The sequence below is a fragment of the Mustela erminea genome, chromosome 4 (genome assembly GCF_009829155.1).
Source record: "Mustela erminea isolate mMusErm1 chromosome 4, mMusErm1.Pri, whole genome shotgun sequence".
NCBI classification, from domain to species: Eukaryota; Metazoa; Chordata; class Mammalia; order Carnivora; family Mustelidae; genus Mustela; species Mustela erminea.
The window spans coordinates 73076678-73101406 of NC_045617.1; the positions used below are offsets into that span (position 1 = coordinate 73076678).

Below are 24729 nucleotides of genomic sequence, written 5' to 3' on the forward strand. Positions count from 1 at the left end.
TGGAAGGGCTGACAATTCCAAGCTTCTAATTATGAGGTGATTTTTCTGGTGAACAGCCTCCATCCAGAAGCCCATCCAGAGTCACCTCATTAGAACAAAAAAAATATTCCTGTTACCCAGGAAATTCCAAAGGATTTAGGAACTCTGTGTTAAGAACCAAGGATAGAGACCAGTATATACATTTCCTAGTATCTCACAGTTACTAAAATAAAACCAATGCAATCTTTGACTAAATTCATATGTGTAGGATTCCAGATCAACTTAATAATCACTAATTGCTAGTTCACTGGTCAGACCATACAAGGATCCTTTTGTCTATTTCTGAATCTCACTTCTTTTTAATTTAATTCAATTTAATTTAATTTTAAGATTTATGTATTTCAGAGAGGGAGAGAGAGAGAACACACAAGTGGGAAGGGCAGAGAGAAAGAGAGAATCTCAAGAAGACTCCATGCTGAACATGGAGCCTGACATGGGGCTCGACCTCAGGACACTGAGACCATGACCTGAGCCAAAAGCAAGAGTCAGATGCTCAACCGACTATGCCACCCAGGCACCCCTCTGAATCCCACTTTAAAGAATATCGAGTCATAGAAGTTTGTTAAATGTTGAGTTATTTGTTAAGATGTTAAATAACCCCAAAGCCATTTTCATCTGAGAAATAGTTGAGGGAACTGTGTGATTAAACTTGAATGATACTGTTGTATACATTTAAAGAGCTACTCTGTGGCAAAGAATACATTCTTTTTTTTTTTTCTTTGTTTTAAATATATTTTTTAAAATATATTTATTTGGAAGACAGAGATCACAAGTAGGCAGAGAGGCAGGCAGAGAAAGAGGGGGAAGCTGGCTCTCCGCCAGAGACCCCAATGTGGGTATCGATCCCAGGACCCTGAGATCATGACCCGAGCTGAAGGCAGAGGCTTAACCCACTGAGCCACTCAGGCACTCCCGAAGAATACATTCTTATTTTCTGTCACAACATTGGCTGAGAGTCAAAGGGAAGACAATTTTGGTGTGTAATATATGGAATAGATTCCTTGTCCCCAAAAGGTAAAAGCAGAAGCTAAGAAACCCTAGGTCAGAGATATTATGAGGACACTTGAGCTCAGCTGAAAGCTTATCAGTCTGTTGAGAAGGGTCAATAATTCTTTGTTTATAAGTAGTTTCATTAATGCTAGTGTAGTAGATAAAGAATTATATTTTCTATGAAATCACTTTAAAATGGGAGAGAATACTACAATTTACCTGTGCTCAGACCTACTGACCTCATTTTCAACAGATTTTCCTACCATGAAGATAGAAATCTGCTTAGCAGATCATTTTTGAAATATAAACAGAAGCTCTGTCAGTTTCTGCATAATCTACTTGAAAAGTCTTGCAACCAACTATTTCTTATCATCACAGTGTCATGCATTCATATATTTCTTTTATGTTTCTTCTCATATCTACATTAAAGCTCTTCTATCTATGTATGCTTTTAGAAGTGATCGGTTAAAACACTTTTTATACTCCACAGGCAGGAAGCAGTCATTGAAAACAAGCCTCTAAGATTTTAACTTGCATATGGAATATTGCTTTAAACTCGGAGGGCTGTTCAGAGTTTAAATATTCAAACCTACTTAACTCCTTAAAATACCTTATTCTATATGTAGATAAGAATATTAGATTCTTCATTATGTAAGTTTACTTATGCCTTCCCAGTGGGTCATTACTTTTCTGAGATCATTTCTTGCACTGTGAAACACCAGGACGGATGCATGTACTACCTGAGAGTACAGATATTCACCACCAGTGATGAACCCTACAGGTTCATCTAGGAAGTTTAGAAATTAAGACTGTATGAGGACAGGTTATAGAGACTAGGTTAAATAGAAAGAACTGTTTTCCAGGGTAGAAATGCAACTGCTCTCTAGCTTGGGTAATGCCTAGAATAAGGAAGGATCGACTGTAGTAGTGCTTTGGAAATTTTAATATGGATATATTGGGGCAGGGGCAGGTGTAGGGTGTGTGGGCTGTAGATACCCCCCAAGATAACAGTGCATCTTGAGACACAGGAAGTTTTCCATGGAAGGACTTTATTGTTTTGAAAATGTGCTAACCGTTAGGGGGAATAATGGATGGGGTCTGAACAAAGGGATGAAAATGTCCTGAGTGACCCCTTAACATTCTTTTTGGGCTTAGGACAGTGTAGACATAACATCTTTAAGATCTTTGCATTCTGTTTCTTCATCAGATGAGAACAGTGTCATAAAATGGCTAAATAAATGGCTGGGCTTAAAATTATTTTCTAAATGGCAATGTTGTGGGGCAGACTCTCCTTTCCTGAGGGTTGGCTCCTATGTCAGAAGTAGTTTCAGATAGTTTGAAAGAACATGTACTCACTGGGGTTTTTGCCTGTCGTGGATATATATGGCTATGACTTCTGAGTGCCACACAGGAGAAATGTAACTTCTGTCTTCTGATGAAAGGGCCTATAACCAGATAGAAAAACAAACCTTTGGTTGAAAGATGAGATATTCCACTCCTTCAGAGACTGCACCTGGGACCAGAAATCTTGCATTTCACTAACTCTGTTTGGCCATTTAATGCCCAAGTGTCTACTTTGCTGCTGGAATTTCTAGATTTCTGTCGGGCAAGAACACCCACAGGAGACATTAAGGCGAAGAGCAAGGGAGGCAGTAATGGCAAGGTGGTGTGATTTGAGCAGAAAACAAGCCTGGTACCAGAATTAGAGAGCTGAAAAAGACAGAGGGGAAGCAGTAGTTTCTGGGAGGTGCAGAGACAACACTTCACCAGCTGCTAATGGGTGCTAAGACTCACTTCTGATCCAGTGTGACAGTTAGTGGCTGAAAAGTGTTAAAGAAACCACGCTCCTAGGGTAAATCTAGATTGTTAGAGAATAGTATTATATCCTGTGCTTTTGTTTGTGTTAACCTGATGTAGTATAAAGACATTAAGAGTGTTTGGGTTTGTAACCAACTCTACAGTTCTGAAGATTATCTACACGCAATGCATTCTCTCCATCTAACATAGAAGTTGTATGTCTGTTTCCCTGTGAATAGGGAAAAGTAATTAATGTTTTAGCAGTCTTCAGAGATGAAAGGCAAAAAATGATGGAACATGGACATACATAAAAAGCTGGGATTTTAAATCTGAGAAATAAGAAAGAGGGAACTTATGATCTTCCTTTAAAATGTTGACAAATCTGGCATATTTCCAGCAGATATTTGAGCTGTACTCAAGGTTAAGGCACATAAGATAAAGACACCGTGGGTTTTGAGTTGCCCAAGATCTGTAGCCTAATTTAAAGGCATGAGCCTGTAAACAGCCAACTATATTAGGAGCAGGTAAAAAAAAGTGGGAAGAGAAGGGAAAGGATGAGTAAAGGAAGTGCTGAGTTGAAAATTAGCCAAACTCAAGTTCCAGCTGAAACCCTGCAGGTAGAACTCTGTACTCAATAGGAAGTGTGGAATAGTTATAGGTTCTTTTTGTGCTTCTGGAAGTGAGAGAGTAAGCAGAACTTTTAAAGTTTTCCTCTGGTATAATATATACTATATTAATATATACAGCTGGATAGCCAAAGAATGGCTTAAATGACTTTTAAATGAAAAAAATTAGTTAAAGTCAGACATTAAGGAGACATGGCCTGATTTTCAGGAAATGTCAACCAAAAAATGAATGTTATTCAACTAATAATAAAATGCTCATTTTCTCTAGAGAGTTTATGTCCAAAGAATACTGTTTTCCTTCTGTGAGGCTGAAGTGTAATCCTACTCAGAAATTCTTGAATTAACCAAACTTTTGGCCCTCTTTGAGTTTTCAACTGACAATATTCTCAGCAAGGGAGTGAGGAAAGACTGATGAAAAACATTAGTGAATATTGCTCCTTGCCTCCCTCTCCCATCTGTGGAGTCAAGAACTAAATACATCACTGCATATGTGATTATCACATTTTTAGTATTAGTGGTTATTATTTTTTAGCCACAAAAAAATCATTTAAAAAATTTGTTTATTTTTCCAGAGGATTGGCAAAATGATTGAAAGAAATTTATAGTAAATCATTTCACATTAGATTTCTGGCTTTTACAAAGATTAGGTTAGTTTTCATTTTTAAAAAACATTCATAACCTGGAAATCCCTGTTCAGAAATGACCAGTTATCACTGAAGAATCAGTAATTTGAAACGCTGAGTGCACAGTATGTATAAAGTAAGGGCATGTGAATTACCCACTTCCTGTAATCCCTATAGGGATTGATTCATTGAGTGTTGGCTCACTAGATATTTAAGTTCTGTTGTTTGAGGTCACTTCCTTCAATTTTATTTTTAAAATTTTCAAAAAATCTGAAGAGTAGTTGGAAAAATCTAGAGGAGGTTAGGTTATTTCCAGCTAGCTTTGCATTTTTGAAAACTGATTTATCTGAGTTTTCCATTTCTATATCAGTTCTGAATTCATTTTAGAATAAAAACCTTACCTAGAAATAAATTGATAAGACATAGGCTATATATTTGAGCAAATACGTTTTGCTACAACTCAGTTTCTTACAAGTGAACCATTACTTTTAATCTTTTGGTGGTGTTTCCAGGCCTATATAAATGAAAACATTTATGTTTTGTTTCCCAAACCAAATTTCCTGGGTAAATGTTAAGATAGAAAATGAGCACAAGAGTACTATGAAAGAATGCTTAAAGAGAGTCCTCCTAAAATCACTATTTTTAAAAAAAATTTCATAAGTAGAAAACTGAAGAAGAAAAAGATTTATCTCAATATTAGAGGAGAGTAGTAAGTAAAAATGAACATAGAATTTAAGAGACTAGAGGTCCATAAAAATTCTAAAAATTCAGAGAAAGATGATTCATGCTAACGCATTATTTAAGGACAATCCCTCAGCCATCCTATTATAGCACTAAAAAAATTTTTTATCATACTTTTTCCAGAATCTAACTTCAATATGATCATGATATCTTGGAAAATGTCTACCTAGTGCTTAGTTATCAATATACACTTCTAATAAAGCAAGTTGCTTTTAGCTATTTTGTAAGACATGCCATTGTTTAAGATATTTACCATGAACCAATCACATAGCTAATTTAAAAATCTCGTGAGGAGAGAAAAAAAATTAGAGGAAATCCTATAAGATCATAAGGCCATTGACTACAAAATTAGCCAATATATATTTGCTAAATATATGTGTGTGTATATATATGTGTGTGTGTATATATGTGTGTGTATATATATATATGATATATATATATATATCATAGACCACGAATACTGTGTAAGTCTATTGTTATTTATTCAAAGAATTGAAAAGTGCTGATTGTAAAATTGTGGAATTAAATAATATATAAAAGCAAGAAATATCTGTTCTCCTAGTGTAAGAGAGAAGAAAGTAATTTTAACTTGTGATATTAAACTTACTTAGATCACTAAATTTTATATATCATTTGTCCTTATTGGAAATTTGTTGTTGTTTCCAAGTTCTTTCCAAACCTTAACTAATGTTTAAAGATTTTACTTATTTATTTAACACAGTGAGAGAGACAGCAAGAGAGGGAATACAAGCAGAGGGAGTGGGAGAGGGAGAAGCAGACTTTCCACTGAGTAGGGAGCCCGATACGGGGCTCGATCCCAGGACCCTGGGATCATGACCTGAGCAAAAGACAGACGCTTAACTGACTGAGCCACCCAGGCACCCTCCCAAACCTTAACTAAAGTTTAAAAAGTGCATGCTTACTAGTTGTAAAATAGAATAAAACACAGTCGTATGAATTGTGTAATCAAAGGATGGGAACTGCTCTGCCCAAGGTATTTTTCTCTTCATTGTCTCTGGTTCTAGCTTCTCCCTTGAGCTGTAATCATTTCTGTATTTTTCCATTCACCCTAGACTTTTCTTGAGCCGAATTTGCTCTCACAGGGTTGAGAGGCATCCTGCATTCAATAAAATATCATAAGGTCTATGATCCAAGCTGCCCAGTGTTCTGTAATTAAAAAACTATTTGCCCATTACTGAACTCTTCCTCTGTTCCTGGCATTATGTTAGGTGCTAACATGTATTATTGTCTTATTTAATCTTTCACACGCTTCATGAAATGGATGCTGTCATTATCCCTATTTTGCAAATGAGATGAATGAGATTGAAAGGTATGTAGTGTGTTCTGGTTGGCAAATTTTGTGGTCAGTCCTTAGTTCTCATATTTTTTTTTTCAATTCCAGTATAGTTAACATACAGTGCAATATTAGATTCAGGTGTACAATATGGTGATTCAACTTCCATACATCATCTAGGGCTCAATAGGATGAGAGCATTCATCGATCCCTATCACCTGTTTCACCTATTCCCCCATCTACTCCCTCTCTGATAACCATCAGTGTGTTATCTATGGTTAAGAGTCTGTTTCTTGGCTTCTCTCTCTCTCTCTCTCTTTTTATTCTTTTGCTCATTTGGTTTGTTTCTTAAATTCCACATATGAGTGAAATCATGCAGTATTTGTCTCTCTCTGACTGTTTATTTCACTTAGCATAATACTTTCTAGCTCCATCCTTGCCATTGCAAATGACAAGATTTCATTCTTTTTTAATGGCTGAGTGATTTCATATATATGGAATATATATGAAATATATATATATGCCACACCTCTTTATCCATTTGTTTATCAATGGATAACATTGGAGAACATTCACAATTTTTTTTACAGTGACTAGACCAGTTTGCATTCTCACCAACAGTCCACAAGGGTTGCTTTTTCTCAACATCCTTGCCAACACTTTTTGTTTTCTGTATTTTTGATTGTAGCCATTCTGACAAATGTGAAATACTCACTGTAGTTTTTATTTGCATTTCCTTGATGATAAGTGATGTTGAGCATCTTTTCATATGTCTGTTGGCTATCTGTACGTCTTTGGAAAAATATTCATGTCTTCTGCCATTTTTAATTGGATTATTTTGGGGGTGCTGAGTTGTATAAGTTCTTACAAAGGGAACATACCTCAACATAATAAAAACCATATATGAAAAATCTATAGCTAACATCATACTCAATGGGGAAAACATGAGAGCTTTTCCCCTAAGGACAGGAACAAGACAAGTATGTCCACTCTCACTCTTTTATTCAACAAACTACTGGAAGTCCTAGCCACAACAATTAGACAATAAAAAGAAATAAAAGGCAACTGAATGGGTAAGGAAGAAGTAAAACTTTCACTACTTGCAGATAACATGATACTATGTATAGAAACCCTGAAAAACTCCACCAAAAAATACTAGAACTGATAAAGAAATTCAGTAAAGTTGCAGGATGCAAAATCAATATGCAGAAATCTGTTACATTTCCATATATCAATAATGAAGCAGCAGAAATCAAGGAATCAATCTCATTCACATTTGTAAAAAAAAAAAAAAAAAACAGTAAGATACTTAGGAATAAACCTAACCAAAGAGGTAAAAGACCTGTACCCTGAAAACTATAAAATACTTATGAAAGAACTTGAGGACAACACAAAGAAATGGGAAAAAATCCTATGCTCATGGGTTGAAAGAACAAATATTGTTAAAATGTCTATACTACCCAAAGCAATCTTCACATTTAATGCTATCCTTGTTAAAATACAAACAACATTTTTCACAGAATAGAACAAACAGTTCTAAAATTTGTATGGAACCACAAATGACCCCAAATAACCAGAGCAATCTTGAAAAAGAAAAGCAAAACTGAAATTATCACAATTCCAGACTTCAAATTATATTACAAAACTTTAGTAATCAAAATAGTTTGGTACTGATGCAAAAGTAGACACATAGATCAATAGAAACCCTAGAAATAAACCCACAATTATATGGTCAACTAATCTTCAACAGAAGAGGAATGAATAGACAATAAGGAAAAGACTCTTCAGCAAATGGTGCTGGGGAAACTTGTCAAACACATGCAGAAGAATGAAACTAGGTCACTTTCTTATACCATACACAAAAACAAACTTAATATGGATTAAAGACCTGAAAGAGAGACCTGGAACCATAAAAATCCTGAAAGAGAGCCAGTCAAACTTCTGACAGTAATGCTTCTGACATTGGCTATAGCAACATTTTTCTAGAATGTCTCTTAAGGCAAGGGAAATAGAAGCAAAAGTAAACTATTGGGCCCACATCAATATAAAAAGCTTCTGCACAGTGAAAGAAATAATCAACAAAATTAAAAGGCAACCTCCTGAACAGATTTTGCAAATGATATATCAAATAAAGGGTTAGTGTCCAAAGTCCTTATATCATTTGAATACAAAACAGTAAATGGCATAGTTGAACACTCCCTCCTTTTTGAAATCCATTCTTTGTTTTCTGGAACATCACACCCTTCTGATTTTCTTGTACTGTAGTGGTTGAATTTCCTCCTGGATTTTTTACTGTCTCTCCCTTTTGTGGTCTCCCTTAACTGTAAGTATCTTGAGTGATTTTGAGCTTAATCCTTAGTATCCTCTCTCTGCAGGCGCACTTTTTAAGTCCCCATCCTTACTCATAAATTCCTTATTTTATACCTATAAAATAGCTCTCAGAATTAGTCACATGTATGGATTTATTAAGAAAAGCAACTGGAAGTGGGCTCATATTTTTCCTTTAAAAACTACTTTAATGTGCTTAGATGTCATCTTCTAAAGAAAGTTCAGTTTTTGAGAAATGGTAGTCTGTGACATTGTGTCTGGTCTGTTGGAATTATTAGAGGTCAGAAAAGTGATCAGGGGAGGACAGACACTTCCTTTTGATGTTATTCTTGTAAATACTGGTTTATCATGCTTAGGATTTTTTTTTTAAACTGCTTCAGTGGCAAAAAGCTGGAGAGTACCTTAAACTATGTAAGAGATGTTAGAATTTTAGGGAAGGCCTAAGGCCATTCTTGGCATCAGCAGGAAACTTAGTAACAATTGAAGTTCACTGAAATAAATGTCAGGAGCTGGACCGCAAACAAGGACTAGGACCAGTAATTTTGGAATTCCACACCAAGTAGGGGATATCACAAGGTCTAGAAATTCTATTAAGACTTTTTTTCAACAAGGGAGAGATGACCTTGTTAATGAAGTGAAGGCTAATATGGATCACTATGTTAAAGAGCTCAGAATAATGGACACATCCTTATTAAGCCAAGAAAAATTCAGAGTGTTTTACTGCTACATAGAGAAAACTAGAACTATGTAATTGCAATAAAAGATTGAGGAGAAAGATTTTAAATCTATTGTTTGCATTTCTTTAGATATTACTATAATTGTATATTGCATGTAAAATGCTCTTAAATTATTTATATCTGTAATTATTTTAAAATGTTAAGATAATGATTATTATTATAATTGTTTACACTTATTTTAGCTCCATAGATGCAAAGCCTTAATTGCATGCCATTTGCTGTGATAAGCACTGGAGACACATTAGGAGAATGAAGCACAGTATCTAAACTCAGGAGACTTTCTGTCTAATGGATTAGACACAGGAAGATAATTTCAATATGAAAACTGGAAGACAAGAATGCTCTTATTTGGAGAGAGCATGGATTTGGGGGACAGTTTATTATGATGTATCAAAAATTGGGATTGAGCTCAGAAAAGGATATTTAGATGTCCGGTTGAAGTAAGTGAGTTTAGACAAGTAGAATCAATTAGATGTACAGCGATGGTTACTGGGATCCAGCCAGAAGGAGTCTCAGGTGTTTGTGATAGTGTGTAGACATAACTCAATCAGGATCCTGGAGAGGTTTATAATGGCTGTAGTGTAGAGTGATATTATGAGGGTGGAAGAGCAATTAGGGCCGAATAAGGAAAAGTGTGTCATTACCAAGCTTCTTAGTTCAGGCTCATAACTAGTTTGGTACACTTCTTAATTATTCTGTACCAGGTGAGGAATTCAACTCCCTCAATATCACCTTCTTAGGTTCTCTGCCACACAGTGCCCTCCCAGTGTTCAGGGCTCAGTCTTCCCCTTACTAGATCTCTCCTTTGCCTGGTTCAGCCATGAAGTGATTGTGTGACTCTAGACCCTTCTCTCCTGGGCTAATCTCCTAAAGATTGCTGTTCTTGGGAACGCCACCCATCATCCCTTATCTTTCAACTTTTTAGTCATTTCTTCCTTTCTTTCTATTTTGCCACGAGTTACTGTTTTTTGTTTTTTGGTTTTGTTTTGTTTTGTTTTCCCTGTACTTCCACTCCTTTTTTGACAATAGACCTTAATGCCCCATTAAGCCCACAGCTAAAACATTAGCACCTGAAACAAGCTAGTTCCCATTTTCACCTTACCCTCCTAAAAGAAATGGTGCATTCCTCTAGCATGGAAGAGAATGAAGACCAACAAAATCAGTTGTATTCCATATTTAAAAAAAAAAAAAAAAAAAAAAAAAAAAAGACTAGTCCTTCCTTAAACTGGTCTATTTTTTAAGGAATCTATACTTTCTATTAGAGGATAGAGGAAAAATGGAGGGTATTTTAGAGTTCCCAGTAGGGAAATAATAATAAAATTTCTGTTTTAGATACAAAACATTTAGAAAAGGCAAGTTTATAGAGACAGAAAACAGGTAAATGGTTGACTAGGTGGGTAGGATTAGAGATGGACTACAAACAGGCATGAAGGAATTTTTTTGGATGATGAAGTTGTTCTACACCTAGATGGTTGCCCAACCTTTCACATTTAGTAAATTCATTGAATTGTACACTTACAATGGTGAAAACATCATTTATACCTTAATAAATCTATTGAAATGTCATTTTGGAAAATCTAATTATAGAGCAAATAATCAATTCAGATAGAAGTAGAGAGAACATTAGAAAGCCAAACTACCAATATCAGACAGAGAACAATGACTGCCTCTGTGACTGGAAGACAAATATTCAAGAGGTTTTAGGGGATGGTGTTTGTACGATCTATGGTTAACTAAGTGTAGGGAATAAGAAAGGTGCAAAATAAGGAAAATATCCAGATTTCTGATGTAAGCATCATCACCATGGGTGCTGGTGAAACTCATTAAAAATGGAGCTCAAGACGCAGATAGGAGGTTGGTTTTTCAGGGGCAAGGTAAGAGTTTCGTTTAAAGTATGCTCAATTTAAAATGTCGGTGAGATGTCTGAGCTGAGATGTCTAGTAAGAAGTTGATGATGGTCTACAGCTGAGGAAAGAGTTCCAGGCTGAATCTGGTGATTCAGGTGTCAGCAAATATAAATGGTAAATGAAGTTCTGCGAAAGGATAAGATAAAGCTGGAGAGTGTGTAGCTCACGAGGAAAAACAAGATGCACTTCTGTGAGGAAATCCAAAATATAAGAGACAAAAAAAGTCATTAAATTATAGAAAATTACAGTATATGTCTATTTTAGGGTGAGTGTAACTTTCCCTTATCCCTCAAAGTAGAGGGAAACCAGATAATACTGAACAATAAAAGGACAGCTATACCATCTTTAAAAAATTAATCATATTAATCTTTCTTCTGTGTTTCTTATCTTTACGAAGGTCACTAGCATCTACTGAGTAGCCTAAAGCAGACATCTAGAAACAGTCCTTCCTATTTTTGCCTCTTCCCACATATCAGTCATTGAATCCTATGGATTCTACTTCCTTAACGTTTTTAAATATACACTGTTCCACTTTGGGTCCTCAACATTTCTCTTCTGGATTATTGAGACCATCTCCTAACTAGTCTTTTTATGTTTGGTCATATTATATTCAAATTTATTATCCACATCACTGATACAGTTAACATTATAAAAGAAAAATCTTACTGTGTGATTCTCTTGCTAAAAGTTCTTTGTGACTTTCCTTTAAATTTTTTATTATCTGTCCCTTATTTGGTTCTCAAACTTTACTTCTCTCCATACCATACCTCATATTTATACTTTACCATAGTGGATTTGCAGTTTGCAAAGACTATTCTCTCCTGAGTTCCCAATCTTTCCAAATGGCATTTTATGATTTTTGTTTGTTTTTAACAACCAGTTATTAAGGACTTACTAAATGCTAAATAACTAAATAATTCTTATTAAGTCCTTTCAGTGTCCCTATAAATGTTATTATCATTCCCAGTTTATAGACAAGGGACCTGAGACACAGAGAATAATTGCCCATGGAAAGAGAGCTATCAGTAAGTGTTAGAGCTAGAATTCTAAACTATCCTTTGTCCTTCATCTAAGTTACTATCTCTTATTACCTATTCTAAGGAAATTTCCTTGGCACCCTACCTCCCATCAGCTAATTCACAGGTCCTTGTTTGGTGCTCCTAATTTGGGTTTCTATAACAGGCCTTGTGAACAGCTATCATAATATTGACCTTTAAGTGTTAGAAAGTCTCTCTTACTTATCTGTCATACCCATCAGATACTTTGTTTCTTTAAGCCTAGAGATATAGATGTAAATATAAATAAATAAATAAATTTATATACGTAATATATATAATATAAATGTATTATAATATTTATTTATTTATGCTTCCTTGGTATTTTATTAAAGTTTCTGGTTCAGAACAGTCACTCAATAAATATTTCTGGGAGGGAGGAACGGAAGAGGGAAGAAAGTGTTTTTTTTCTAAGTAAACTCCTTTGTGTCCATATATTAAAAAGACTCTGCAAACCTGTCACATTTGGGGGTATTTTTAAACTACTGGTTTTTAATACTTCTAGGTGGAAGTATGAAATTTTTATGAAGCCAAACCTGTTAACCTTTTCATTTATGCTTATTCTTATTGCTTTTAAACTTTTTAAATTGATCCAGTACATGTCCCTCAATTCTACTTAGTTCTAATATTTTTTAAAGATTTTATTTATTTATTTAGTGTCTGTGAGTGGGGGCAGGGGAAGAGGGAGAGAGAGAATCTTAAGCAGACTCTGTGGTGAGCGTGGCTTGATGAGGCAGGGCTTGATCTCAAGACTTTGAGATCATGACCTGAGATTGTGATCAAGAGTGGGATCCTTCACTGACCAAACCACCCAGGCGCTCCTGGTTCTAATTTTGTTTTAGAATTTGATTTCATGTATATACTTAATATGTATATACAGATATGCATACATACATAGATATGTGTATATAGGTGTGCATATATGTCTGGATGTGTGTGTATATTTTATAATATGTATTATACACTATTGAGCTCCCATCTGACTTTTATTATGAAGGTAATTCCAAAATATTTCAATGCCATTTGTTAAGTAACTCCAATTCTTAGATATTTCCTTTAGCATATATTTCTTTATATATGTCTGTTTCTGGGTTATTCATTCTGTTTCAGAAATCTTTTATTTTATTTTGAAATCATGATTGCATTTTAAAAATAGGATCCATTATTAAGTGTTTGTGTACAGATATACGTTTTTTTTAGTTTTTTTTTTATTAATTTTTTAATTTTTTTATAAACATGTATTTTTATCCCCAGGGGTACAGGTCTGTGAATTGCCAGGTTTACACACTTCACAGCACTCACCAAAGCACATTCCCTCCCCAATGTCCATAACCCCACCCCCCTTCTCCCAACCAGATATACTTTTTAAATGGTTTTAAGAGTAAGGTGTATTATATTAGGAAATAGAGAAAAACAAAAGAAGAAAAAATCACCAGTAATTTTTTCACATTAATATATTTTCTATAAATATTGTATTTCCATTCATTAACATATAGACTCAGGCACACATACATGTATGACTCTGTATTTGTATCTGTGATAAAGTGATATATGTACAAACATGCATATGTATACATGTGTGTAGTCTAACAGATTGTTACATTTGACTCTGCCCTGAAATTATTCCAGAGGCCCCAAACCTCAAAACTGAAGGTGAGCCCATGAACCTCCACATTTTAAAGTAAGTTGCTAGACTATCTATGCAAGACTTGAAAGGTGAAGGTCATATAGTCAGAGCCAAAGCATTAGCCAATATTGCATCTTGGAAGGCAGGAACAAGTGCTGGAGCATTTCTGCTCATCACAAGAAAGAGAAAGGTTAAGAAGTTAAAAAGTTGAGAAAAGATTTGCTTTTCAGAAATTAATCATACCCTGTGGAGATCTTATCCCCAAAATTATGGGTAAAGAAAGTTAAGTTTTTCTTTTTTTTTTTTTTTTTAAAAGGCTCCTCTTTCTTTTTTTTTTCTTTTTTTTTTAATAAAGATTTTTATTTATTTATTTGACAGAGAGAGATCAGAAGTAGGCAGAGAGGCAGGCAGAGAGAGAGAGGAGGAAGCAGGCTCCCTGCCGAGCAGAGAGCCCGATGCGGGACTTGATCCCAGGACCCCGAGATCATGACCTGTGCCGAAGGCAGCGGCTTAACCCACTGAGCCACCCAGGCGCCCCAAGTTTTTCTTTCTTATCTCAAATTACGTGATGGGGTCTTCAAGTGTTCCCTATGAGGGCCTTGCCATTGGGCTGTGGGAATTTGAGGAAAGGAAGAACTGACATTTGGCCCATATCTACAAAGTCTAAAGGTGAGAGGCTCTAAACTGGAGATTTTCCCCTCTGGGGTAAGATATTAAGAGTAAACTTTGAGGGGCGCCTGGGTGGCTCAGTGGGTTAAGCCTCTGCCTTGGGCTCAGGTCATGATCTCAGGGTCCTGGGATCAAGCTCCGCATGGGGCTCTCTGCTCAGCAGGGAGCCTGCTTCCCCCTCTCTCTGCTTGCCTCTCTGCCTACTTGTGATCTCTCTCTCTCTCTGTGTCAAATAAATAAATAAAATATTAAAAAAAAAAAAAAAAGAGTAAACTTTGAGTGCCTGGGTGGCTCAGTGGGTTAAAGCCTCTGCCTTCAGCTCAGGTCATGATCCCAGGGTCCTGGGATCGAGGCCCGCATCAGGCTCTCTGCTCAGCTGGGAGCCTGCTTCCTCCTCTCTCTCTGCCTGCTTCTCTGCCTACTTGTGATCTGTCAAATAAATAAATAAATATCTTAAAAAAAAAAAAAAGAGTAAACTTTGCTTCCATCAATGTCAGAGCAAATGGGTTCTCTAGAGATAAGATGTGAAGTGGAGAGAGGGGAAGGGACCTTACACAATAGATGTATTTCCTGAAGTCTCGAACCTGAGGGTGATTGTTGTAAGTAGCTAGCCTTGGGCAGGATGTTACAGTGTGGTTCCCAACTGGGATGGTTTCCAAGTAATCTACTGTAGTATCCCAGGAATGGATGGGGTCAGTTTTTAACATTTGCCATGGCCAAATTATAGAGATAAGAGCAACCCAAAACTGTGTAGCCTTTCTCTTTATTCTCTCTTCTGCTTAGACCCTGTGCTGGAGAAGTAAAAAAGAAATTAGTGAGTAGAGGAAGGAGATGGAAAGAGCTAATAATTAAGAAGTCAACCATACTTTCTTCTTTATTTGTAGGTTTGGAAGCCTCAAGGGAGATTAAGCTACTACAGGAAGATGCTTTTAATTAAAGAAGCTCTTAGAGCTTTGCTTATTATACTAAACTAGACTGGATCTAAGTGGCTAATATATAAATGTGGATTTTTACCAACTACTTGTTCCTTAAAGTTAGGGGTTTGCCTTCAGATTTTATGCAGAGTTAGAACAAGCACCAGTTTATAGAAACTTGAAGGGATATAAAAGAATAAGAATGAAGTTGGTTCCTTCTTATATCCTATCAGGTCCAATTTGTTCAATAAATGCTTATATAAATATGTGTGTTTGTACACTCATGTGTGCATATCTCTGTATATGAGTATGTAAGTGTGGGAGGTGCAATGCAGTTATTTCCAGACATTCTTTTGGATGTCAAGTTTTTTTAATGTTCAAATAAAATCAAATAAGCCCTAATTTCATATAGTTTTTGGCATTCCAGTGCCTTCCTCCTTTACCTCCCAAAATTTATATAAGAGGTTTATATATTCTCCTTTGGTCTCCTTTATTCTGTTATTCTTCATTCTTTCTTTTCTGGATTTTATTACTTCATTTTATATTTTTGACATAAAAAAGCTATACATAATTAATGTACATAACTTGGTGAGTTTAGTAATAAGTAAACATCCATGCAACTATCAACACAGTCTAAGCTGTCCATCACCTCCAAAAGTTTCCTGCCACCCTTTATTATTGCTTTTCACTCTTACTTCATGTTTATTTTTTGCCTCAGTCATGGTGTTCCAACCTGCATCATATTGCTCTGGCCTTTAGTACCCCAAACTATGAATTCAATTTATTCTCTTTGATTTTTCAGGGAGCCACTAACAGTGCATTTGTGGGTAAAAATGAACTTGCTGAAGATCTGGTGATAACAGCTAGGAACAGAAAGTGAAAGTTCTAAACCCTAATAATGATTAATCCTTGACCCTTAACCCTCTCTAGGCTTTCATCTCACAAAATTAGGCTTTTCCTTCTAGGATCACCTCATACTGGTTGTTTGCTTTTTAATAACAGCAACATTATTATTATTAATGCATTAAAAATGCTCATCTCATAATATATAATATATAATATATATTATATATTTATATATAATATATATATTATATATATAATAATATATAATCTTAAGCTTAGAGAGGTTGACTTGCCTTATAATCAGACCCACTTATAATTATTCTAAATTTGTGTTTGTTTTTTGATATTTAACTCCTTAATTCATGAGGAATTTATTTTGTATATTATGTATTGTATTTTGTATATTATGTGTTGTATGAAAAAAACTTCATTTAAAAAGATGGTTAAACTGTTTTCCCAGTTCCATTTGTTTGCTCAATTATTCTTTACTCATCTGTTCTGAAGGCAGTTTCTCATTTTTTTAAAAATTCTATTTCTTTGGTTTACCTGGCTTTTCTAAAATCAGTAGCTCCCAAATAGTATTTTCTAGTATGTTATAATAATGTTATATATTTTTTTCTTCTTGTCATTAATTATTTAGGTTTTCAGCTCTTCATTCTTTCAAATGGACTTTTAAGACACTTCATTGATTTCTGTAAAAAACATCTTCGGGGGTATTGATCAGAATTTTATTAAACTTAAATATTAATTTAGGAGAATATGAATTTTTATTTTATCATCTTGGCAAATGGTTTGGTACTCCATTTAGTCAACTCTTGTAATTAAAGCCCTGTATATCTTTATAACATTTTTTAAAAACATGGACTGTTTCATGAATTTTCATGTCATCCTTGTGGGGGGCCATGCTCACCTCTGTATCCTTCCAATTTTAGTATATGTGCTGTTGAAGTGAGCACTGTCTTTATAACAATCTCTGATGTATTTCTGACATTTCTTCAGATTGCCATTTCTTTACATTAAACCTCTCCCTTCAGAGTTAGGAACACTTAGGTGTGTTATACTATCTCCTGTGTAGAATTTCTGTATTTTCATTTGAGTAAAACCAGAGATTATGGGTTTTAATGTAGGGATCATCTGTTTTTGGTCGAGTCTGTCGTTCAGCAGCTAATTCTTGGTTAGGTACTGTTTTAGATGCTACATATACATCAATAGCAAAACATCTTGGTAAATGGCTTGAAACTCTATGTTTGAGTATCTATGTTTGATACTTTATGTTGCATTCTAGTGGGAGTAAAGAATACAGAATGGCAGTGCATTATAAGTGCTATGTAAAAAAAGAATAGAGCAAGATAAGTAGCATTAAGAGTGCAAGGCAAATAGAATAACTTTCAATAGGGCAGTCATGGTGCCCCTTACTGGGAACAGGACACTTGTCCGAAGACTTGAATAGATAAAATGAGCTATGCAGACAGAGTGGGCTAAGTACTTCCAGCAGAAGAAAGGGATGGTACAAACCTGAGGCAGGCAGGGGTGTGTCTAACATATTGAAAAATCAGCTGGAAGGCCAGGATGGCTGGAATATAATGACCAAGGAGACAAAAAAGGATGAGTTCTGAGAAAAAATGGGAGAAGCAAATTGTGTAGGTCTTTGTAGGTCAAATGTAGTAATTTTGGCTTAACTTTATGAGACAAGAAGTGATTGGAAGATTGGGTTGGGGTGTGACAATTACATTTTAAAGGACTCATTCTACTTCTGTGCTGCTGTTAATAGGGGAGCAAGGATGGAAACAGGGAAACCAACATGGGGGACATTGCGATACATGATGCTGCCCTGGGCAGCTACAGGGTAGCAACGGGCGTAACAAAAAATGGTTAGTTGTAGATGTATATGAGAGTACAAAGCAAAAGGTTTTTCTTTCTGGGTTGCATTTTTCTCCTCTTACTTTCAATAAAGAATCATCATTTCATAACTCTCTGCTGCTGACCTTTTAAATTTAGCTTTTCCCTACCTAGATTCTCTTATTAACAGAAGTTTCTTCTCTTGGACTTTATATAGGTATACTTCTTTTTTGAAAATATTGAAAATTTAATTTTAGGGAGCTGTGGTGGAAAAAAATACTGTCTAGAAGTAAGGAGGATGTGATTATTATCCTGGCTGTGTTACTGGTTCACCATGGGATATGGGATAATCTTTACATTCTTTGTTCTTGACTGTAAAATGAGGTTAGAGTAAATTATCGATATTTTTTTAGCTTAATTATTCTACCAATCTATGATTCTGTATTTATCCTCTGGTCAGTAAAGAGTTAAAAGTAACAGAAAAATCTTCATTTGTGACCCTTGAAATATCAGCAGATTGCTTTTCTATAGCTGAAGAATTCCTAAGAGAAGAGGAAGTCCAAAAATGAGCTTACAGTATTTTGGGGAGATGGTGGTCGTCCTTTCTCTTTTTGGCAGCTGAAGAGGGGCTTTTGTCTGTAATGCTTGATTTCATGGGGCCTACTTTGTCTTTATAATCCTACATTTATTGGGAACTTGGTTCCCATTTTCTCTCTCTTTTTTTTTCAACCTTCCGTGAGAGGATTTCCCCCCAAACTGCCTCTTTTTAGAATTACCCTTCCTTATTTCAGTCCTGCACTCCTAAAACCTGATTTGCTGTGGTCATATCACTGTATTATATACGCACAGGCAATATTTCCATGCGCCTTTCTGTCTGTTTCATCCTAACATTTCCCTATATTTGACAGTCTTCTCCAGATTCATTTCCAGAGCTACCAGGTCCATCCCCATGTTGCCTCTGCTGGGACATAGTGTTCATGCGCATCTTGGTCTCTGTTCTCTCTTGGAACCCACAGTACATCTGATTCGTGCCCTGATGCTGCTTATTCCGCCCAGAAGCTGGCTCAGTCTGTTTTGAAACACATATAGCAATATTGTTTCCCATCTCAAGGGCGTTGCATTTGCAACTCTTATTTGACACTGAGAGGCCAGAATTAAGATACTAAGAGACTATGAAATGAAAGGCAGAAATAGCTTGTTCTTGCAAATGGAAAGAAATTCACCCCCATTTTGCTGAAAGCACAAGACCTTTCTAATCAAACATTTGACATCATGACCAGGCTGGAGAAAAAGTGTACCTGTTCAGCTATAATTGGTTCTGCTCACAGAAGTGGATTTCTCATTGTCTGTGCAGCTACAGGAAATATGGTTAATAAAAGCGCATGTCAGCCTGACTGAAGCCGTTCTATAGAGCCCTGCCAGGCCACTCTGCAAAACTGGTATTTCCTATTATGAAAACTAAATCTCAAATCATAGTTAAAAGGTAATCAGTCTTCAAGAGAGTGGTCTGTAGGGGTAAGCAGTAATTCAGATTTGATTGGCAACATAGGCTTTTCAGGAAATAGTTCAAAATGAGAAGCATTTGGAGAAAGCCAGAAACTCAGTCCAAAATGATGATTCTCAGAATTTTCTAGCACTTGGGTTATTGGTATATATACCCACACACGTTTTAAGTTGTGCTTTCCTAGGAACTATGATAATAGTACACCGTGGCTTTGTGTACTTCACCTCATTTAGCTCCTGTAACATGACCTTGTGATATAGGGATCACTGTCACCATTTCATAGCTGAAGAGACTTGCCCAAAATCTCTTAGAGTGCAGCCAGTGTAGGCAGGAGAGCCCAGACACTCCTTAGGGTCCTGTGGTGTCTCCCAGAAAGGTGATGTATGATCATCTCTATCAACTTTTCTGCACTGTTGCTCCTAGCTTTATATCCGTGTTTATTATTTTCATCATGGACAAAGCAGAGCAACAGTATTTTCATCATAAGGTGGTTGTAAAGACAGAATCCAAAGAAATAACACATATCGGGGAAAAAAAAAACCTATCAGAAGGGAATTAATGTGACCTCACCTGAAAGCACAATTTTGTATGCAAATTTCACGATTTGAAATAAAATCACTTCCTCTAGTTGAAAGGCATTGTGAATAGGTACATTAGTAGCATAAGTTTAGAAGCGAGCACATTTTTCTTTTCATACAAAAATGGTGTTGCTGACACATTGTTGGGGGAGACAGGTGTTGGATGCCATTTTCCTAGTTGGATCTGCACTGAATCTATAGTTCTTTGTGCTAACCAGGTAAACAAAGACTGTGCTATGCCAGTTTACCTGTATGTATATAGGCATCACTACTAGCTTTTTGTTTGAACTTTATAAAATTAGTGTCGCTCTACTTCTGCTTTGTCTTCCTCTGAGATAGAGCAGAACTATGTCTCTAGATATTCCTAACTTCACTCAGGAGAATTTTCCATTTTGGCAAGTAATCAAGCAATCTTGACAACAATTTCCTTGAATTACTTAGGATTTCATTTCTTTCTTTTGCCACTTTGTAAATATTAATATTGATGTACACAGCTTAGCTCCTTTGTTAGACCTGGGATAATCTGCACTTCAGATACCATGTCTTTCATGAGTGTCTGACTGTCCTGAAAAGAAGCTTAATAAGTCTTTGTCTGGGGCTGAGCAAGAGAACACATTTTCATGACAATTAAAAAACCTCCCAGGGGAAACCAGTTGGATTACATACAGAATTTATCCAGTTTCAGTGCAGAGCTAAATAACTCTAGGACATTTCTAGGCTACATGCCAATCATACTGAATTTATCAAATCATCCATCAATTAGTTGGAATATGTAGATATAACAAAATAAAAGAAACAAAAAACAGCTGTTACTCGAGATGGTCAGACCACGAAAGCTATTCTAGACCATTGAAAGGGCTCTGCTTTATTTCTATGACTAAGATGGGGAGCCATCAAAAGTGGGGGCAGAGATGTGGCATGGTATGAGATTTATGCTTTAAAAGAATCACTAGGGGGGGGGGGTGCCTGGGTGGCTCAGTGGGTTAAAGCCTCTGCCTTCGGCTCAGGTCATGATCTCAGGTCCTGGGATCGAGCCCCACATCAGGCTCTCTGCTCTGCGGGGAGCCTGCTTCCTCCTCTCTGCCTGCCTCTCTGCCTACTTGTGATCTCTGTCTGTCAAATAAATAAGTAAAATCTTAAAAAAAAAAAAAAAAAAAAAGAATCACTATGGGGGCTCTCATAGTGAGAGTTTGCTCTCTCTCCAGACCTCTCCTTTTCTGCCTAAGGGCTTAACCAAACTCTATCATTTCTAGTTAATGATGAACCACCCAGGTGGGTGGCTCAGGTGGTTAAGTGTCTGCCTTCAGCTCAGGTCATGATCTTAGGGTCCTGGGATGGAGGCCCTTGTCAGGCTCCCTGCTCAGTGGGGAGTCTGCTTCTCCCTCTGCCTCTCCCCCTGCTCACTCATTCTCTCTCTCAAATAAATAAATAAAATCTTCAAAAAAAATCACAATGGCTGTGAGAGGGTCCTAAATGAAATGAAAATGACTTTGCTATATCAAAGTAAATAAAGTCAACTTTATTTTTCTAATGTTTTGCCATATTGTGGGCAAGTGGGCAGAAGGTAACAAGGATCAAGTAAAATAACCTGGTCTGAACAGAATTTGTAAGATATAAAAATGTATTGCCTATTCAGTAATAACAAGAAAGACTCTCTGAAGCATGATTGATTTTGTTGTGGGTTTCAAGAAAAGATTTAGGGATAAAAATGTAAAAAAAAAAAACCAACCTTATTTTCAGATGAGAACTACAGTCTGAAAATATATTTTAGTATCAAGTTACTGCCAGTAAGTACTTAACTCTAAAAGTTCAGGTAGCTTAGAGTAAGACAATAATTATGAATATCATTGATTTCTTTAATCAAAATGTCAATAAGGGTAAAGAAAGCATTTTATTTTTTTTCCCATTTACATTAGCCTACCGAACTTTTCATTATTCAGTAATAGTAAGTTGTAAAATAAATCAATAAAGGTCACTAGACTGTTTAGCTTTAATCCCTAGATCTGATTGTTGGAAGGCCGGTCTCTGTGAATGCTTTCATGTTTCTTCATGGTCTAAACATTCTGAGGAATGACCACTGGCAAATTTGGTTAAAGGATGATCGAGTAGCAAACATGTTCTGGAAGATAGTTATATTCCTTCAGAGAGATTCAGACTTCTCTCCCTGTAATATTTGCTTGTATCTCAGAATAAAAGCCTCTCCCTCTCCAGATGGGAGGATGGGGCAGTGTGCCAGTCAAGCTCTGAGTGTGATACTTTTGTGAGTCTTTGGTACAGTCCTTCTGTTTGTGCAAAATCCTCAGTTTTCCCCAAATAATTAGCCAATTATATCAATGCCATTTATTTAGAATGATTTTAGTAGTGATGCCTTTTATAGCCTCACCAGTGCTAAGATGCTCTGTGATAATAAACTGTGTTCTGATTTAGAAACTTTGTGTTTGGGGCGCCTGGGTGGTCAGTGGGTTAAGCCTCTGCCTTCAGCTCAGGTCATGATCCCAGGGTCCTGGAATCGAGTCCCGCATCGGGCTCTCTGCTCAGAAAGGAGGTCTGCTTCCCCTCCCCCTCTGCCTACCTCTCTGCCTACTTGTGATCTCTCTCTCTCTGTGTCAAATAAATAAATGAAAAAAAAAATTTTGTTAAAGAAGTTTTGTGTTTCCTGTCAGGATATCTATCTGTCTGTCTGTCTGTCTACCTATCTACCTATCATCAGTCATCATATATCCTCCATCTATCTATCTACCTGACACGGTGGCAGACTGACTTCTTATCTTATGAACATTGTCTCAGACTCGTAAATTTCAGAATGAACACTGATGCCTTCCCTTTATGAGGCTTATGCCATGTTGATGTTTGCACAGATGAGGAATGAGACTCATTTTGTTTTAGTTGTCATGATATTCTGTATGTCATTTGTTCTCTCTGATACATTCAAAAAAGAGATCCCAGAAATACTATGTGTATAAATATGGAGTTCTTCACACACACATGTTTGCAGGACTGTTGAGATGAATAGGGAAAAGCATTTCCATCGCAGGAGTAATAGGTTTGAATTTCCTCGAAACATACTATTACAATGATGATGTCATAGGAAAACCGTGGTGACTGCAGCAGCACACACCGTGGATTGGTGATTTCTGGGGCTTTTTATCTGCATGAATAGATATGCAAGATTTTTGCTTTCTGGCTAAAAAAAGAAGGTGTGGTTTGGAGGAAGTATGTATTCATGCAAGGGTGCTGGAGAGAGTCAGAGATAAATAAAACAAGAAAGTTGAGGGTATTTAGAATATGGAGACTTAACCTGTATCTTAAACTGTATCACAGTTTTAGGAAGATGCAATGTTAAATAATTGCTGCTGACTGTTTTCAATAATTGTCTAGTGATAGGGCCATTCCCAGACTGGGTGGAGTCAGGCTATAAAAGGAGCTTTTCCAGGGAGCTTCCAGATTGGTGTAACAGTGACATTAATCTGAGAATAAGGTTTTCAAAAAATTTTCTTTACCGTGGTAGGAACATTTAACAAGAAATCTACTCTCTTAACAAATCAAGGGTATAATACAGTATTATTGAATACAGGTACAATGTTGTATGGGTGATCCCTAGAACTTATTCATCTTCCTTAACTGACACTTCATATCCATTGATTAATAATTTTATTTTCCCCTCCTTCCAGCCTCTGGGAACCATGATTCCACTCTTTGATCCTATGAACTTGAGTATTTTAGTTACTGCTTATAAGTAGAATCATGCAGTATTTGTCTTTTTATGACTGGCTTATTTCATTTAGTATCACGTACCCAGGATTCAACTATGTTTTTGCATATTGCAGAATTTTCTTCTCCTTTAAGGCTGAACGGTATTCCATTATATGCATATACCACATTTTCTTTGTCCATTCCCCTGTCAATGGGTATTCAGCTCGTTTTCACATCTTGACTATTGTGAATAGTGCTGCAATGGATATGAGAATGCATTTATCTCTTTGAGATCCTGATTTCAATTCTATTATATTGAATATTCCCGGAAGCCTTTTGAAACAATAACCAATGGCCAAGCTGTTTAAGACATTATGATTATACTAACTGTTCAGATAAACAGGATGAAAACCATAGTAAAACAGGGTAATTTTGCCTTTTGTTACCTCAGAAAAATAAGCCTGTTTATGCATGTATTTTTTTTTTGAAGATTTTATTTATTTGAGAGAGAGAGCACAAGTGGAGGGACAAGAGGGAGGAGTAGAGAGAGAGGGAGAAGCAGGGTCCCCACTAAGCAGGTAACCCAATGCAAAGTCTCAATCCCAGGACCCTGGGATCATGACCTGAGCCAAAGGCAGAGGCTTTAACCCACTGAGCCACCCCAGGCGCCTCAAAAATGTTATAAATTTTTATGACAAAGATGCTTCCTTAAGACATTCCCTACTAAGGGAGAGTGGATAGGGCTCTTTCAGTGCCTTAAATATCAGCAAATTTCAGCCTATCAGAGAAAGCACATGAGAATTTCGTGAATAAGTTTAATGTACAGTCATAATGGCCAGTTCAGAAAATTTAACAACTGTAATTAATTATGAAAAGTAATTAGTTATTTGCCTATTGTTCTATAAATTATTATTTACCTATT

The 24729-nt window shown here is 36.2% G+C and overlaps 1 protein-coding gene and 1 non-coding gene across 4 annotated transcripts in view; one reads left to right on the forward strand and one right to left on the reverse strand.

Annotated features, from left to right (window-relative positions):
- THEMIS (thymocyte selection associated) overlaps nt 1-24729 on the forward strand; it is a 189224-nt gene that overhangs the window by 105908 nt on the left and 58587 nt on the right. The window contains exon 5 of one of the 3 annotated variants that reach the window (XM_032339578.1): nt 18951-21145. The exons of the other annotated variants lie outside the window; for them this stretch is intronic. Coding sequence (XP_032195469.1) covers nt 18951-19004 — 54 coding nt within the window. The 3' untranslated portion in view covers nt 19005-21145. Of the gene's footprint in view, nt 1-18950; nt 21146-24729 lie in introns of those variants that run through there. 3 annotated transcript variants of the gene reach the window in all.
- LOC116589570 lies at nt 17047-17149 on the reverse strand. Its single transcript, XR_004285342.1, has one exon. It is a non-coding gene; the product is annotated as a U6 spliceosomal RNA (small nuclear RNA).